Here is a 16,339-nt window from a genome sequence, read left to right on the forward strand (position 1 = left end):
TCCTGTTTATGAATAGATTTCCAGATAATGGTTTGTACTGGACCCAAATATATTTGTATGAAGTTACTATTTGTGTTGCATAGGTGGGTAAGCATACACAAACAAAGACATTATATACACATTTACCTTTGAATATACAAAGAGCTGCCTTCTCTTGGTCATCCATCATTTCTAATTTCTCGTATATTTGAAGTCCAGCCTACGAAACATTGAATGAGCAATCACACACACACATTCTTTCCTGCAGATGGTTTTGCATACAGTTTACCAGAAATGCCAAGTTACATCAAACTGAGAGAAAGCAGTGCCAAGCAAACAAAAGGATTAATGTATTTCAACACAATTATACTCCGCTGTTACACACATTAGCTAAGGATATGATTTACTGGACGGATAAGCCTTTGTCTTGGATCGAGCGTATACATTCAGTGAAGATGAACGTGTTGCCACAACTGCTGTTTTGTTCCAGACCCTCCCGATCAGGATAACTAAAAGAGACCTGGCAGGACTACAGCAGGCCATAGACAACTTTATTTGGTACCGCAAGTGCCAACGAGTGGCACGCAGTGTCCTCTATAGGCCAAAATCAGCAGAGGGGTTGCCTCACCTATATTTGTACTATCTAGCAGCGCAGGTGACCCAAATTATCCACTAGCACCCTCCTCCAGATCGCAGGCAATGAATAGACCTAGTAAAAAATATTTTACCAGGAAAGATACATTGAGATTTCTCTCGTTTTCAAGTATGTCCTGGGTCAGAAGTGGGGACTTGCCCCACTTCTATATGTGGGTTCCAAAGTTCCAGATGGCTCTCCTGCGAACAAATTGCCAAGCCATACTTAAATCCTTACAAATCTGGTATAAGGTTGCCACCAAATGTTCCTTAAGTGTTTATTGTGTTAGAAGAATTCAGTTGACTGAACTGACAATAAATATGGCTATTATTTCAAAGAGATTATAAATTAAAAGAAGATTCTTTAAACAAAAGGAGAAACAACAAAGAAAAAACACAATTTTCCTTGAGCGAAGATGCATATTAATATTTACATGTACTACTTTGGTAGCATGCTTACACACTTACATAAGCATCAGAGGCAGCATATAGTCTCTGCTCCTCAGTGAGAGGATACGCATCCCATCTGCTGCAGCGTACAGAATTGTCCTTCAGTAGTTGCTTTTTGAACAGGTGCTTCACCAAGCCATTGAGACTCCACTTTTCTTTGCATTTAAGCTAATAAGAGAGTGAGCATAAAGGCATTTCAATACATACACTGCTTCCTACTGAACAACTGGAAGAAGGCAGTATTCTCAAAATTAGGTCACAGAAATGCTAATATTAAGAACTCTTTTGCCCTCAGGATTCAGAGATAGTTTGTTCAGATATTCTTGTCCACACAGATTTTGCTGCATTTGCACAAATGTGTAAGAGTTCTAATTAAAAGATACAAAAGATGCATATGCAATATTTGATATAAAGAAAAATTTAAAAAGTAGCAATATGCAGTATTTTTTTAAGATTCCACCAGACATTACAGAACCTAATTTCATGGTATGCAAAATAGGATACGTGGTAGGTACAGTGGCATGCAGCGTTAAGAGGTTTAGTGTGTAACTATCACTACGTACCTTTACAAATCATAGAAGTGAACAACAAATCGCATTGTTCCTCTGAGAAGCATTTACAGGGTTAACAACTTTTTCTCAAACTCACCCTTGAGACTATTAAAGGTTAGTGCTTCAGAAAGAAAGCATCGAAAATGATACTTGCTACAATTGAGTCACTATTAAACACACTGAAATATCCCCTATTCTCTCTCCAAAAAAAAAATCTCCCACTTCCAGTAAGTAGTCAAACTGTTTTACATGGGGTACTCTGGGGGCCGCTCCACGTCTTCACTAATGTCAGAAAGCCAGAAGCTCCTAATTTTCGTTAGCTCTCCTGAGCTAAGCCCTGCACAGCGATCAACTGACACTCTCAGTCAATAAGCTAAACCACTCACTGGAGGCCCTAGCTCAGGATAGCAAACAGAAGTCCCTGCTTAGAAGTAGTTGGTAGTGGAGGTGGGGAGCGGTGTCTGACAGATCCCAGGTAAGAAGTCAAACCATTTAAATACAGTGAGGCACAGGGCAAATACGGGGAGGCATCAGGACACTTCTGGTACTACAGCTTGCTGTAGTGGTTATGGCACTTGGAGTGTCCATGAAAAAGAAAAATGTATCCTATTTAGTTTAGTTGAATTACACATATATAGGCAGAATCGAAACAATTAAAAATTATACAAGCAAAAATTATGAAAAAGGATTAGAAATATATATATATACCTTTTCATTGGCCAAGTCTGTAAGTTCAATGAATCCCTTCAGTTTTAGGTCACAATCACTCATTAACTTCCACTGATCGCCTTCGATTCCTACTCCAACTTTACTTATTGATGTATCTTCCAGCAGTCTTTTCAGCCCCTTTGGGAAACCTGCCAAAAAGTATACCAATGTCTGTGATATATCTTCCTACAAAGTTAACAGTCAAAACACTTTATGGGAGATTTGTTCAGCGCCACCCCAAAAAAATAGAAAAAAAAAAAAGGTATATTTAAACCTTTTTCTTTACCACCAAATTCTCACTCAGCCAGATTTTCCTCTGATAACATCATTAACCCTCGCCGGAGGAAGGTCAGAGTTGACGGACTGAGGAAAGAACAGGGGCAGCATAGAGAGAGGGGGCTGTGCCACTACTGGATGTCTGGCACAATCATACTTTGCATGCTGCTGTCAGATGCCAATTTTGCATAGAATTGACATTAGCCAGCCTGAAACTTTGTTCAGATTAAGTTACAGCGGACACATAAAAATATGTTTTTTTTTAAATCTTATAAGGCTACTTAAAAACACTTATCTCAGCAAACAAATATGGGGATTCAGATCCACCATATGACCAGATCATATTGGGACACAAGTCCTGCAAAATGCATGTTCCAGGTGTGCCCCCCAATCCGTTTTATCTTTACTATGAAACTTCATTCAAGGCCTTCTAATGACGTTACCGTAGGTGGAATTACACTGCCAGTAGCATAGGGTTAATCTCAGTAGGTGCAGCATTTCATAGAGACCCCATGTACCATGACCATTTCACCTTCAATTTCTTCAACAATGTCAATCAGACATTAGCTTCTGGATGAGTTGCTATATAGTAGAATGAATTTAGAATCCATTCTTTTCTCTACCTTAACAATATTTCCTGTGCCACTGTACTTTTTCCAAAATGTCCATGATTCACCTATGTGTTGTGTTCCATATCTCAAGTTTTAACTTGTGTGATCGCAAGTTAAGATTTACTTTTTCTGCAAATAATGTATGTTTTTTTAGCATTAAAATTAGAGAACTTCTTTGGTCAGGGGTACGCAAACTTTTGCACACAGTTGCATATGGGGAAAAAAAATACAGACTTTGTAAACCAAACAAGCAAACATATTTCTATGCATGTTTGGTAGGTAAAACATTACCTAAAAACATGTATGCAGCTTACGTGAAGCTCAAGGAAAGAGGCTGTGCCTAAGTATCAATTGGGAGAGGGGTAAGACCGTTGCAACAAACTATCTTGAGAATCCAAGTAAGTGGGGGCCTTTCGCCATAAACTGTACAACGCACAAAACCTTGTTACCTACTCATATCATAAGAACTGAATCTAAAAACGTGCAAGGCAATGTTTGACAAGAATTCTGTTCATAACATTAGCCCTTACCTGCCATTGCGGAAACATGAAACAAGTAGCATTTTCTTTCTGACACGCACACCTGAACAAGTGCCACTTTACCATTTTTTCCCTTCGTGTATGTAGCAGGCCATTCAATGTCAAAACCAAGCACAGCCCGTTCGGACAGCTCAGATCTGGAGCATAAAAAGAATCACAATGAAGAAAAAGAAATACAAATAATAAAACAAAACTGAAGATTCATTGCATTCCAACTAAACATAGTCAAGTATAAAACAGATATTCAATCACGGTATTGCGTCTTGATGAAAACTTACTAGAATATGCCAGAGATTTGGCAAGGTTTTAGCAGTTTTTTTTTTTTTTATTATAACATTGCCCAAGATAATAATGAATGTACTTTCTAACCTGATAAGCTCTGACAACAGGGAGCAGTCATTTGATTCATAGCTGTAGACTACTGCACCATTAAACTCAAAGAACGGGAGGTCATCTTCCAAGATATTCTTCTTAAAGAATGCCTTCTAATTAAAGAAAAGTCAAACAGAAAAGTTAAACTTCTTAAATTTTCAAGCACTAGAGATACCCATAACACAGAAAACGTTTCAATCAAAACCTGCATCATGAGATTTGACATCTTGAATGATGCGTACCATTTAAACCTGTGTCAAACTTGGCAGGCTTCCATTGCACGTAGAAGGTTACCACTAACGCTAAGTCACAAAGTGTTCACAGTCCAGCTTTGCACAAGTTGTCCTCTGTCTTACCAAGCCGTAGAAACATTACCATTGTCACTACATAACAATTCTGATCCAATACAGAATGGCTCAAATTCCCCACTATCTATTAGTCAGTGGCCAGTCAAAATGTAGCCCTGCTATATGTGCAATGGACACCCTGGGCATGCAGTAATAACTTTTAGTAGTTTGTAATCTTCTTAGCCCCGCAGAGCACAACATTTTAGCTGTAGATCAATATAAACCCACATTTGTTTGTTGCATCGAGTGGCAAATGCTGTGTTACACTCTAACAACATATCCTGTCTTATTAGAATTAATGCCTAGCAACTTCATTTATCTGAATACATTGTTTAATAAATTGTAGTCTGGACAGTTGTACTTGCCTTTGTACCATCACTTGTGCTTCCTCTGTCTTTGGCAGACATCCACGGTGGCAGCTTCCGTTGCTCACGGGTCATCCTGTGTTAAGTAATAGGATGATATTCCAAAAAGAAACCCTAAAAACAAAATAAAATATTACAGAAACTTTAAGGGACACTATAGTCACCAGAACCATTGAAGCTTAAAGGACCACTATAGTGCCAGGAAAACAAACTTGTTTTCCTGGCTCTATAGGGTCTTTGGGTCCCCCCCACCCTCATGGCCCCCCTCCCGCCGGGCTCTAGGGGGAGGAGGGGGTTAAATGCTTGCCTTTCTCCAGCGTCGGGCTCCCTCGGTGCTGGGGACTCTCCTCCCTCTTCTGACATCACCAGCTGAATGTACATGAGCGGCAAGTGCCGCGCGCGCATTCAGTCGTCCATTGGAAAGCATTCTCATTGCTTTCCTATGGACACTGGCGTCTTCTCACTGTGAAAATTACAGTGAGAAGCGCGGAAGCGCCTCTAGCGGCTGTCAATGAGACAGCCACTAGAGGCTGGATTAACCCATATGCAAACATAGAAGTTTCTCTGAAACTGCTATGTTTACAGCAGACAGGATTAACCCTAGATGGACCTGGCACCCAGACTACTTCATTAAGCTGAAGTGGTCTGGGTGCCGATAGTGGTCCTTTAATGTAGTGCTTCTCATGACTATAAACTGTCCCTCCAAGTTATTTTTAATGCATATTCTGCCTTTTCAGTGTGTTCATTGCTGCCTAGCAACACCTCCAGTGGCAGTCACTCTGACGGCCACTAGAGGTGCTTCCTAGTCCACTGTGCAGCACCAACGTTCAGCGGCTCCATGAACAATCCCCAAAGAGATTTATTGATTCAATAAATCTCAATGAGGAGAAGCTGATTAGCCAGCGTGGCGTTGTGTTGTGCATGTGCAATAGCCACCCAATGCTTTCCTTTGGGAAATCATTGGATTGGCTGAGATTATCAAGACTGATTATCTCAGCCATTGAGGCAGAACCAGCCACAGTGAGACCAGAGCAGCTGGTTCACCTTTTCAGCTTGATCGGAGCAGGGCAGGAAACCTAAACAGCCACGCCAGCACTGTAGTGTCAGGAATAAGTTTGTATCAATGACTGATTTGCATACTGTATATATGGTGGTGGAAGGATAAAATCATGCTGCCATTACTCGATGTTAAGATAGTAAAACAGTAGCTTTCCTATCCATAGAGCAAAATATGGGCCACAAGCCATTTCTTTGCATTTTCCTAATTTTTATGATCACATACATTTACTTTTTCCTGCATGTTTTCTTTGGGTGTATATCTATTAAATATATATTAAAAAAAAAAAAATCAGTGGAGTGTTCCTTTTAAGGTTGCCTGTGTGGCACCCACTGATCATAACAAAATATGAAAATTATGTCGGCAGCCTTTGCAAGCCCACCCCTCAGACTTTATGTCTGTGCTGGGGAAATGGCCAGTCATTGGCTTCTCATTGAGAAGTCTCCGTGCTGAAGTCATGAGCGCACGCGATCATGGCTTTCCAATGCTACTTATTATTGAGTGGGAACCTCTGTAGACACAACTTTTTACCTCATAGACCTCTCTAGTGACAAGTGGGGGGGAATTGACAAAACTTGACAGCGGTAACTCTGCCATTTGTCAAGTTTTGTCACACAAAGAGAAAATACATAAGATAAAATAGTGCCTACTTTGTTTTATTAGATATTTGGACTGCGCTGAAATGTTAGTAAATTCCAGACGCAGTCAATGTGAGCATTTCATAAAGATGGTATCTTTATTAAAAATGCTTTTTTGGGGGGAGGGGCCGGACCGCCAAGATGAACGGTCGCAGGAATGATCGGCTCCTGAAATACTTCCCATATTAAGCTGACATACCAGACTTTTATTGAATTTAACAACCCACAGCCGCGACCATCAGGGAGCACGGGCTACCGGGCCCGGGGAGAGGCTGGCTCTGGGAGTTTCAGTCCATCGGGGGAGAGATTACCGCTAACTCAGGCGGTACCCTATCCGGCGGTGAGTGGGGTAGACGGCCGCTGCCCCACTATCCTGCCCAACGTGGCCCAATAGGCACCTTCAGCAGGGGCGGACCCGGTCCTGTCCCGTCCCCCCCCCTCTGGGCCGGGGGGGTTATCCCAGTCCCCACGGGAGAGAGCCGCACAAACAACAAAGCCCAAACACCAGCGCAATAAGTGCAGAGAAGGCAGCACTCAGTAAGATGGCCGCCAACTCGCAGCCACGTGTGTACAACAGACCCAGATAACATCCCTGGATTCCCTTCAGGATAAACCAGCGGGCCCCTTTGAACAGCTTCTGATGAGCTGGGCTACCTATGGGACTTACCTGCTACCACACAGCCCCGCATTTGGGAGCGCACGCCTGGCAACCACACTGGCATTGCCATATCCGGCAAGAAGCAACACAGGGCAGATAAACACATAACAAGCGCCTGCCACAGCCACCTACACGGTACCATCAGAACACAAGCTCCTGCCAGACCTGGGAACCAGCACCATATACATCAGAATGCGCCCTGGAACCCGTGGAACACTACAGCTTCAAGACCAGCTTGACAAAAGACATATTTGACTCTCTGTTTTTTCTCTTTATCGGTGGTGTTGCCACACATGCTTGTCACACGCAGCAGCATCAAGACCTGGACTATATACCATCCCCAGACCGTAGAGGCAACCAGCGGGACATGACCATAGAGGATTCATAGCTAGCCAGATAAACTTAGCATATAGTTGAATCTCAGCAGAACAAGTATGCTTAGCTCACCAGAGTAGCTTACTATATAAATGTTTTTAACATGTAATGTCTGCCTAGCTTGCCAGAATAGCTCACTATATAAACGTTTTTAACAAGAAATGTCTGCCTAGCTTGCCAGAGTAGTTTACTAAATAAATGTTCTTGACATGAAATGTATGCCTAGCTCGCTAGAGTAGCTTACTATATAAATGTTTTTAACGTGTAATGTCTGCCTAGCTTGCCAGAATAGCTCACTATATAAACGTTTTTAACAAGAAATGTCTGCCTAGCTTGCCAGAGTAGCTTACTAAATAAATGTTTTTGACATGAAAAGTATGCCTAGCTCGCTAGAGTAGATTACTATGTCAATGTTTTTTGTTTTGTTTTTTTATTCTTTATTTTGGTTGTGCAGGTGGTTACAGATTATTAACGAACGCCACAACAGCGTATTTCAAGGTTACAGTAGTTACGGTATGCAGTGGCATAAAAATTTGCACATTTAGAAGCATTCCGGCGATACAAAGAGGTATCCAACTTGACACTCAACCTTGACAAGTCAGAAGCGATGATGCTCATATAGAACGCAGCACTCCAGCGACATGTCCGAACACAATTCCCGTTCAGGATATGCCCAACCAAACTACACTACCTTGGGGTATGGCTTCCGAAAGACTTAACGCAAATATACCAGACGAACTTCACGCCCCTACTTACAACCCTGCAGCAGGACATAAAACGCTGGACAACCCAGTATATATCATGGTTCGGCCGTATCAACGCCATAAAGATGAACGCCATGCCCCGGCTGTTATACCTGTTCCAGACGCTTCCCACAAGTCTTCCGCGTTCGTTCTTCCAGTCACTCACGACGTCCATTAGACAGTTCATCTGGAATCAGAAGCCGGCCCGCATCAGGAAAACTACCTTGGAACGCCCAAAGAGCGAAGGAGGCATGGGCTTACCGTCAATCCTCACTTACTACCACGCAACACACCTACACAGATTAGTCGACTGGCATGCCAACCCCAACGCTAAACAGTGGGTGGACCTGGAAATACAACAAGCCCAGGGAAGGATCCCGGCCATGCTATGGCTCGGGGAAGCAACATACAGGGAATTGAGTACGGGAAACCCGATGATAGACGCGACACTGAGAGTATGGTGCGGAATTCGTATTCTAAGAAGCTCACCACGTCACCCAACCCACTCACGCCCATAACCCATAACCCCAAGCTAGCAGGGGGACTGAAACCCGCAGACCTCAGGAATTTTGGAGCGGCGGACTGGGTACACACTCACCAGTGGTGCAACAGAGCGACGCTCAAACCCCTGGCAACGTTAATACAGGACCGCAGACCTAGCGGCCTAGATATATTCCGCTACCACCAAGTGAAAACCTACCTGACCTCCATAACAGGCAAGGCCCACCTACACCGCCCATTGTTTCCCCTGGAACACCTATGCTCGACCAGGCAACACCTGGCACACGGGGTCTCGCACCTATACACGGCGCTACAAAACAACGGGGACAAAAGCCCACTAGGCTTTACTGAAAAATGGGAAAGAGAGACGGGGATGGAACTCACAGAACCGGAACGGCTTAAAATCTTCCAGCTGACACACAAAGGGACTATAAGCACAAAATTCCAGGAATGCAACTATAAAATATTAACAGGCTGGTACAGAACGCCGGATATCCTCAGACATGTCCACGACACAATCTCAGGCGAGTGTTGGAGGTGTGGCGCGGAAGAGGGAACCGGTATCCACATATGGTGGACGTGCTCCCAAATCGAACCGTTCTGGCGAATGATACATCGGGCGATCAAGGACATCACGGGTACCGACATCCCCTTTCAACCGATGCCAATGCTGCTCAACCACACGCACACGCCCCTGACGATCTATAAAAAGGGTCTCATCATACACCTCCTCACAGCGGCAAAATCACTCATCACACTACTGTGGAAGAGCACGGCAATACCCACTCTGCAACATTGGATAGAGAAAGTGGAAACGATCTTCAGCATGGAGATGATGACGGCCTCCCTGCAGGGACGATCAGACAAATGCGCCCGTACCTGGTTTCCTTGGATGGAATACACCTCACGAAGAGCAGCAGGGGCTTCTCCGGCGGAACACGGGGGCGCTCCTGCGCCGGCACAACCACCCCGACAGACAAATAGACAGTAATAGGAACGCTTTGACTCATACAACCCTACCACACGACTCTGATCCATACACCCCCTCACACCCCACAAAGAACTGAAAATATAAGAGACTCAGGGCGATGCTTCTCCCGACGGCACCCACACCAATCCATAGCACTACACGTATAGAAACTAGACCACAATACTACACAAGGGAAGATAGAGACAGACATGGAACTGCCTTGAAAGGCAAAGAGAAAATAACAACAGGACAACACACACAGTCACACTCCTTACGCAAGTTACAACAAGGGCGGGGGGGCCAGGAGACAAGAACCATCCTTCCACCAGGCACACAGCTTCTAGGCTGCCGAGAGGCATGCACAACCAAGATATCTCGTGACAGACGAACACTAGATAGAACTAGAACAGCTGGAAACGATGGGGTTAGCAGACTCAACATACAGTACACACATATATATATAGACCTCACGACGCTACAACCATTAATGACCAAGATATAGCTGCCATGAAGATAATTGGCATCCCCTGTTCACCGGTAAGGGAATACCGACATTGTTATACAGCGACACATACCTCCGAAACTGATCTAAACTGACTTGGCGGTCCACACAGACGCATACGCCTAGGCCGACAACCGACAACCTCCACATGAGATAGGAACGGTCCCGATTACAATCGCGCCACTATGGCCTCAAAACTCACAGGAAACTATTGATTACCATACATGAGCCCACATAGCGAACACCATGTAGTAATAACTATTGATGTGACTGTACTAAATATTGTCGCTAATTGCAGTTCTTGCAACCGCTGTATTGAAACGAAAATAAGTATAATGTGTAACGAAACTGAAAAGTACAGAATGTCAAAAAAAGATAGACCACGGCTCCAACCCACATAGCACAGTTTCTTCACACACCTAGAACAGTTGTGCATTTTGTTTTAGCCCGCAATATGAGTACCTTGTTGTAATATCTAATGGTCTGACTGTGAATAGTATTGTCGCAATTACAGACTACGTTAACGTTGTACTAAATTGATAATATGTATACCATAAAATGAAAAACGAAAAATAAAGAATGTCAAAAAAAAAAAAAAATGTGCACATTTTTTATATTGTGTCATATTTTTATAAAAACAATATTCTGCGAGATACGCGTGCATGGTATTGCTAATTGCGCTTAAGATTAGGGTAAGGTGTATAACATTGCATTTTTGCTGTTTTGTCAGAGAGAAGGTAGACTGCTATGTCAGCAATAACGCGTTTGTAGCTGTGCAATAAATACCAATTAGTACCCTAATTTGCCCTGGCTAGTGGTCTATTATGAATGCCAATGACATTCTCACTTTGGGGATGCAAAAGCGAAAACTCATAGAAAATAGAAAAAACATAGAAAATAAACTGTCAGCTGGTTAAGGAGTATAGCTGTAAAGGCATTAGTGTGTTTTATCTACCATGCAAGGCTATGAGTATGGCTTGGCTAGATGCTTTTAAGGTGTATAGCGTTGCCTTTCTTCGAGGGGGAACTGTTATGCGTATGACAATGATAGCACTTTTTAGGTGGGATAGTGAACCAGCATTTGTTCTCCATATATAAACAGGCTTGAGTTGGTACTCTAATTTGTGTTGGCTAGTAACCTAATACGTATGCCGTTAAGATCGTCACATTGAGGAAACAAATGCACAGACTGTGAGAATTAAAACAAAATACCAACAGTTTAAAGACTATTACTGTGCGCCTATTTAGAGTGGCATGACAGTAGTCGCGCGCCCGGCTTCAGGACCTTAAGTGGGACTACGCAATTTGTACCTAGAAGAGCGGTCTAGCTTCATGTGTCAATAGGTTTGATAGCGGGAGCGTTAGGTAGAGCGGGTAGGTAAGTGTGTAAATAAAAAGGAGAAAAAAACTAAATAAACTATTTAAGTTTGTGCGGACTGTCTTTATGTCTGTTAGGCTTGACAGCTCCTGGGTCCCGTTCAAGCATGTGGGTTTGGGATCTTATGGGCGAGGGCACCTGTCTGTTTCGGCCGTCGGTGTCCATCAATCTCCATTGTTGTGCAGAGTGTGCCCGGCAGGTTTGTGCCAGTCTATTGCCTTGGAGTCTAACTAGCTGCAGCCAGTGAGCATCGGCTCCAACAGGGCCTTCAACTGGGAAGAAACAGGGGGATCAGAGTTAGAAAAATACTGAGGGCAAGGCTTATCGGTAGGTCTGTCAGGCGGTCCCCACAGTCAAAGCTCCTCTAGCCCTCTCCATTGCTCCGGTGCCTGTTAGGTGCTTGGCAGCCCGTTGTGCTCTGAACGCGGTGGAAGATGAGGCGCCAGGGCCGGCTGGTTTAAACGGTCTGACTGTATCCATGTCCCAGACGTGGGAGGCTGCTGGTTTTTGTACTGGGGTGGTTTGTTCCAGTTGCGGAGGCAGATCCAGTGCTGCCAGCACTAGGTCTATTTCAGATGGGTCGGATATGCGGGTCGTTGCACCCCCGTGTGTGATGACTAGGCTTCTGGGGAATGCCCAACGGTATGGTACTGAGTGTTGGCTGAGGGTTGCCGTCAGGGGTTTGAATAGGCCTCTCCATGTCAAAGTAGGCCTGGATAGGTCTTGGTAGAATGACAAAGTGGCCGTTTCAAAGGGGTGTGTAGCCTTTCCCCTCACCGCTGCCATGAAGTTTAGCTGGCCTGATCTTGTTTGGAGTTGAAGTATAACATCTCTCGGGGTGCCCGCCGGGGCTTTGGTGGCTCTCGGGATGCGGTACTCCGTCAATCGCAGCTGCCTTCGCCTGCTGTGACGTGAGGAAGGCGGTGAGGAGTCTCTCGGTAAATCGTGGGAGGTCGTCTTGGGATACGGTCTCTGGGATACCTCGTATCTTTATATTCCGACTCCCGCGCCGATCCTCCACCGCGTCCAGGCGGCCGGTGAGCAGGGTCTGGCTGCGTTGTAACTCTGCATTTTGGGCCTCCAGCTGGATGCATCGTGCGGTGAGGCCTTGCGAGTCCTCCTCTGTTTTCTTGACTCGTCCCTCCACTGTGTGTATCTCCTCCCGCGGTGTGGCTATGTCTGCCGCGAACAGCGTGCGGATATGGCGGAGTAGGGCTTTTATATCACCTTTAGTGGAGGGTAGGTAATTGGCCTCGTCCGAGGAAGCGCTGTGTAATCCCCCTGTGCCGGGGAACTCGTCCAGCGCCTGTTCCCCCGAGGAGGCCGAGGTCGCGTCGCCATTTTATGTTAGCGCGAAAACTTCTGCGGCCTTTGCGGGATGGAGGAGAAGGTCTCCGATATCGCGGGCTCCTGCTGGTTTCAAGGCCCCCTGGTGCTTGGATTTCTTCCCCATCTTGTGGTATCGTATTGCTGGTTATAATTAGTGAGCTTGTGGGCAATAATATAGCGATTAGTAGGCTTATTTTGGCGGAGCTCTCCTGGTGCACGTCTGCTTCGGTTGGCTGCTGGCTCCGTCCCACCCCCACCCCCCTATAAATGTTTTTAACGTGAAATGTATGCCTAGCTTGCCAGAATAGCTCACTATATAAACATTTTTAACAAGTAATGATTGCCTAGCTTGCCAGAGTAGCTTACTAAATAAATGTTTTTAACAAGTAATGTCTGCCTAGCTTGCCAGAGTAGCTTAATACCTAAACGATTTATATGAATGCCTAGCCTGACAGAGGAAACCTTCGACCGAAGGCTCCAAAAGCGACTCCTAAATAGTCTCAGAGCACACTAAGGCACACGCGGACAAGCAACACACTTGGGGCTCGCTCTCAACACTTTCACCAGGGCACAGGGCTAGGAAAGCACCTCAGGCATAGCATTTACAGAAACTAGCATAACATAACCACACAGCAACACAACGTCAAATAGCTAATGCTAAGACAAATGCACATGATCTACTCTCCCTCTTTGTCACTCCTCTGCTTTCTACTCTCTGACATGTCCATACTGATAATCAACTAAGCAAGAACCAAAACTATAGTAATACTGACTCAAGTTCAAACGCCTCCCTCCTGTGGGGAAGAGGAAAAAAAAAAAAGGGCAATGCTGTAGACCCTACCATCACCTTAAACTTAACTGTCTTTGTCAGATGAGCATTTAGCCAGGTATGTCTGGCGCAAACTACTGTTTTCATATAGCCTATTATTTTTATGTTGTACAAAGCAAAAAAATTGCTGTTTAAACTGTTACACTATGTAATGCCTTGAAATGCTTGCAGTTGCTGTTGTGGCTCTGCACGACTGTTGTCACGCTATGCACAAATAAAATAAAGAATAAAAAAAAAAATAATAATAATCTTTTTTTGGGGGGGGGAGGGGAAAGCAACTTTTAAGGAATGCTCCAAGAACCATAAAAACGTCAGACCACTGTAATAGTTATGGTACCAGACGTGCCTTGACTTGACAAAGTAGACAAATGTTTTGTCTCACGAAAAAAATAGTTTGGAGAAAAAAAATAAATAATACTTGTATATATAATTATATGCAAATTCAGCGATAAGGGTTTTTAAAAAAAAAAAAAAAGTAAAACCCAATGGTGCAAGACTAATGTAAATCATTCATAGAGCTAACCTCTTCAACACCAGCTGTTTTGGACTACTTTCCCCATGATGGAGAAGCTGCCTAGGGATAATAGGAATGGTAGTCCATAACTGCTGCAATACCCAAGGTTGCCTATCACTATCAAAGCTTATATCAGGGGTGGCCAAATGGTAAATCAACATATTTGTAGGATACAACCCACATGAATCTCAGCCAGCCTTATGATTTAGTTTTTCTTAAACACCCCCAGGTCTCTCTATATGTTACACCATGCTGTAATAGTGAGCTCATACAGAGGTGAACTTTGTAACTTCCACATGCAGTTCCCATGCAGTGTGTGAATTACCCTTTGTATTGCTTTATTAATATCCCCCCTCCCTCCTTCCCTCCCTCCTTTTTTGCCGTGCGTTCCAGCGTGACACGCACCACTCACCCTCGAGCCCGCTTTCGCGCTTCTCCTTTACGACGTCACGAGCTGTCACCGCGTCTTCTCCTTGCGGCCATCGCGCGCTTAGCGACCCAATCGCGGGCACGGCTCTTCCGTGTCCGTGACGTCACCTCCCCACCCCCCCTGCGCGAACCCGGCGCACGTGACGTCACACGCTGTCAGGAAAGATAAAAGTCAGAGAGCGGGTGATATGGCATCATGTCGCTCTCTCCGCAGTACATACTGAGTCACAGCTGTTAATGGACAATAAGAAGTTCATTGTCCAGTCTCATGCTGGTTACCCACCTCTTGGCATTGAGAGGGTTTAATAAAAGTGTGTGTGTAACTGGATCTCACTGTTCTATTTTATTAAATGTGACCAGACACTCCATACTCCATGCTGGGGGTCTTCTAATGGGCAATGCCATACATTAAAATATAGCTTTCAAGAGTTATTGGTCTTTTTAATTAATTTGGGAACACCCCCAATGGGAGTCAAGCCAAAGGGGTTGCTAAGGTTAAAAAAAAGACACCAGGGCTTGAGCCAAAAAAATGTGTAAGCGAGCCCCTATTTTAACTTAGTACCCCACTTACCTGTTGTTGCCCACCCTCCCTCCCTAGTTATTGGGTTTATACGTTTGGTCTATCCCTTGTTTGGTCACGGCGGCGGGGAGATGTATAAGGATAATTGGGGGTAGGTTGGCTTGGTTAGTGGGGCGAAGTTCAGGAGCAATTGTTATGTTTGCATTGGTTTGGTAGGTTCGAGCTCGGCGATAGCTCTGAACCTGGTTGTGTAGCGGTATCTTGGTATACCTCTACAAGTGGTTAAGAATGCCCTTGGTGGCTGTGGTAACGGTTTGTGTCTTATGATAAAGGTTGTGTTAAAGGGACACTCCAGGCACCCAGACCACTTTTGCCAATTGGAGTGGTCTGGGTGCCAACTCCCACCACCCTTAACCCTGCAAGTGTAATTATTGCAGTTTTTATAAACTGCAATAATTACCTTGCAGGGTTAAGTCCTCATATAGTGGCTGTCTAACAGGGGACATAGTGCGCCCCCACCCGTGACCTGCAGGTGGGAGCCATAATGAATTAAATAATGGGGGGGGACCTAATGTCCCTCCCAGGTCCCCACCCATGACCAGCGGGACCTTAATTAAATAAATAATGGTAGGGACCTAATGTCCCCCATAAGCGGCGGATGGAGGCCCTAAATAAAAAAAGGTAGTGGGGGAACATATTGTCTCCCCCCTCCCTGCCCCCGCCCATGAGCAGCGGGTGGGGGCCCTAAGTAACAAAGGAGAGGGGGTGACATATTGTCTCCCCCCCTGGCCCCCACCCATGAGCCCTAAGTAACACTAGGGGAGACACCTATTGTCCCCCCCAGACCTCACCAATTGGCGGCGGGTGGGGGCCCTAAGTAAAAAGGGGAGACCTATTGTCTCGCCCCTACTCATGAGTGGCGGGTGGGGCCCTAAATCAAAAGAGGATGGGAGACCTATTGTCTCCCCCCTCTAGCCCCCACCCATAAGTGGCGGGTGGGGGCCCTAAATAACACAAAGGGGGAATCTATTGTCCCTCCCAAGCCCTATTGGCGACTACCTACAC

At 44.8% G+C, this 16,339-nt stretch overlaps 1 protein-coding gene across 1 annotated transcript in view; it reads right to left on the minus strand.

Moving 5' to 3' along the window:
* WRN (WRN RecQ like helicase) overlaps positions 1 to 14,812 on the minus strand; it is an 87,746-nt gene extending 72,934 nt beyond the window's left edge. Inside the window, exons 1-7 of the mRNA XM_063455829.1 lie at positions 14,738 to 14,812; positions 4,832 to 4,945; positions 4,117 to 4,232; positions 3,739 to 3,884; positions 2,322 to 2,470; positions 1,081 to 1,230; positions 127 to 199 (exon numbers count right to left, since the gene is read on the minus strand). Coding sequence (XP_063311899.1) covers positions 127 to 199; positions 1,081 to 1,230; positions 2,322 to 2,470; positions 3,739 to 3,884; positions 4,117 to 4,232; positions 4,832 to 4,906 — 709 coding nt within the window. The 5' untranslated portion in view covers positions 4,907 to 4,945; positions 14,738 to 14,812. The remainder of the gene's footprint in view (positions 1 to 126; positions 200 to 1,080; positions 1,231 to 2,321; positions 2,471 to 3,738; positions 3,885 to 4,116; positions 4,233 to 4,831; positions 4,946 to 14,737) is intronic.
* Between the last annotated feature and the right edge of the window lie 1,527 nt (positions 14,813 to 16,339).

Source organism: Pelobates fuscus, chromosome 5, assembly GCF_036172605.1.
Source record: "Pelobates fuscus isolate aPelFus1 chromosome 5, aPelFus1.pri, whole genome shotgun sequence".
Lineage (NCBI taxonomy): Eukaryota > Metazoa > Chordata > Amphibia > Anura > Pelobatidae > Pelobates > Pelobates fuscus.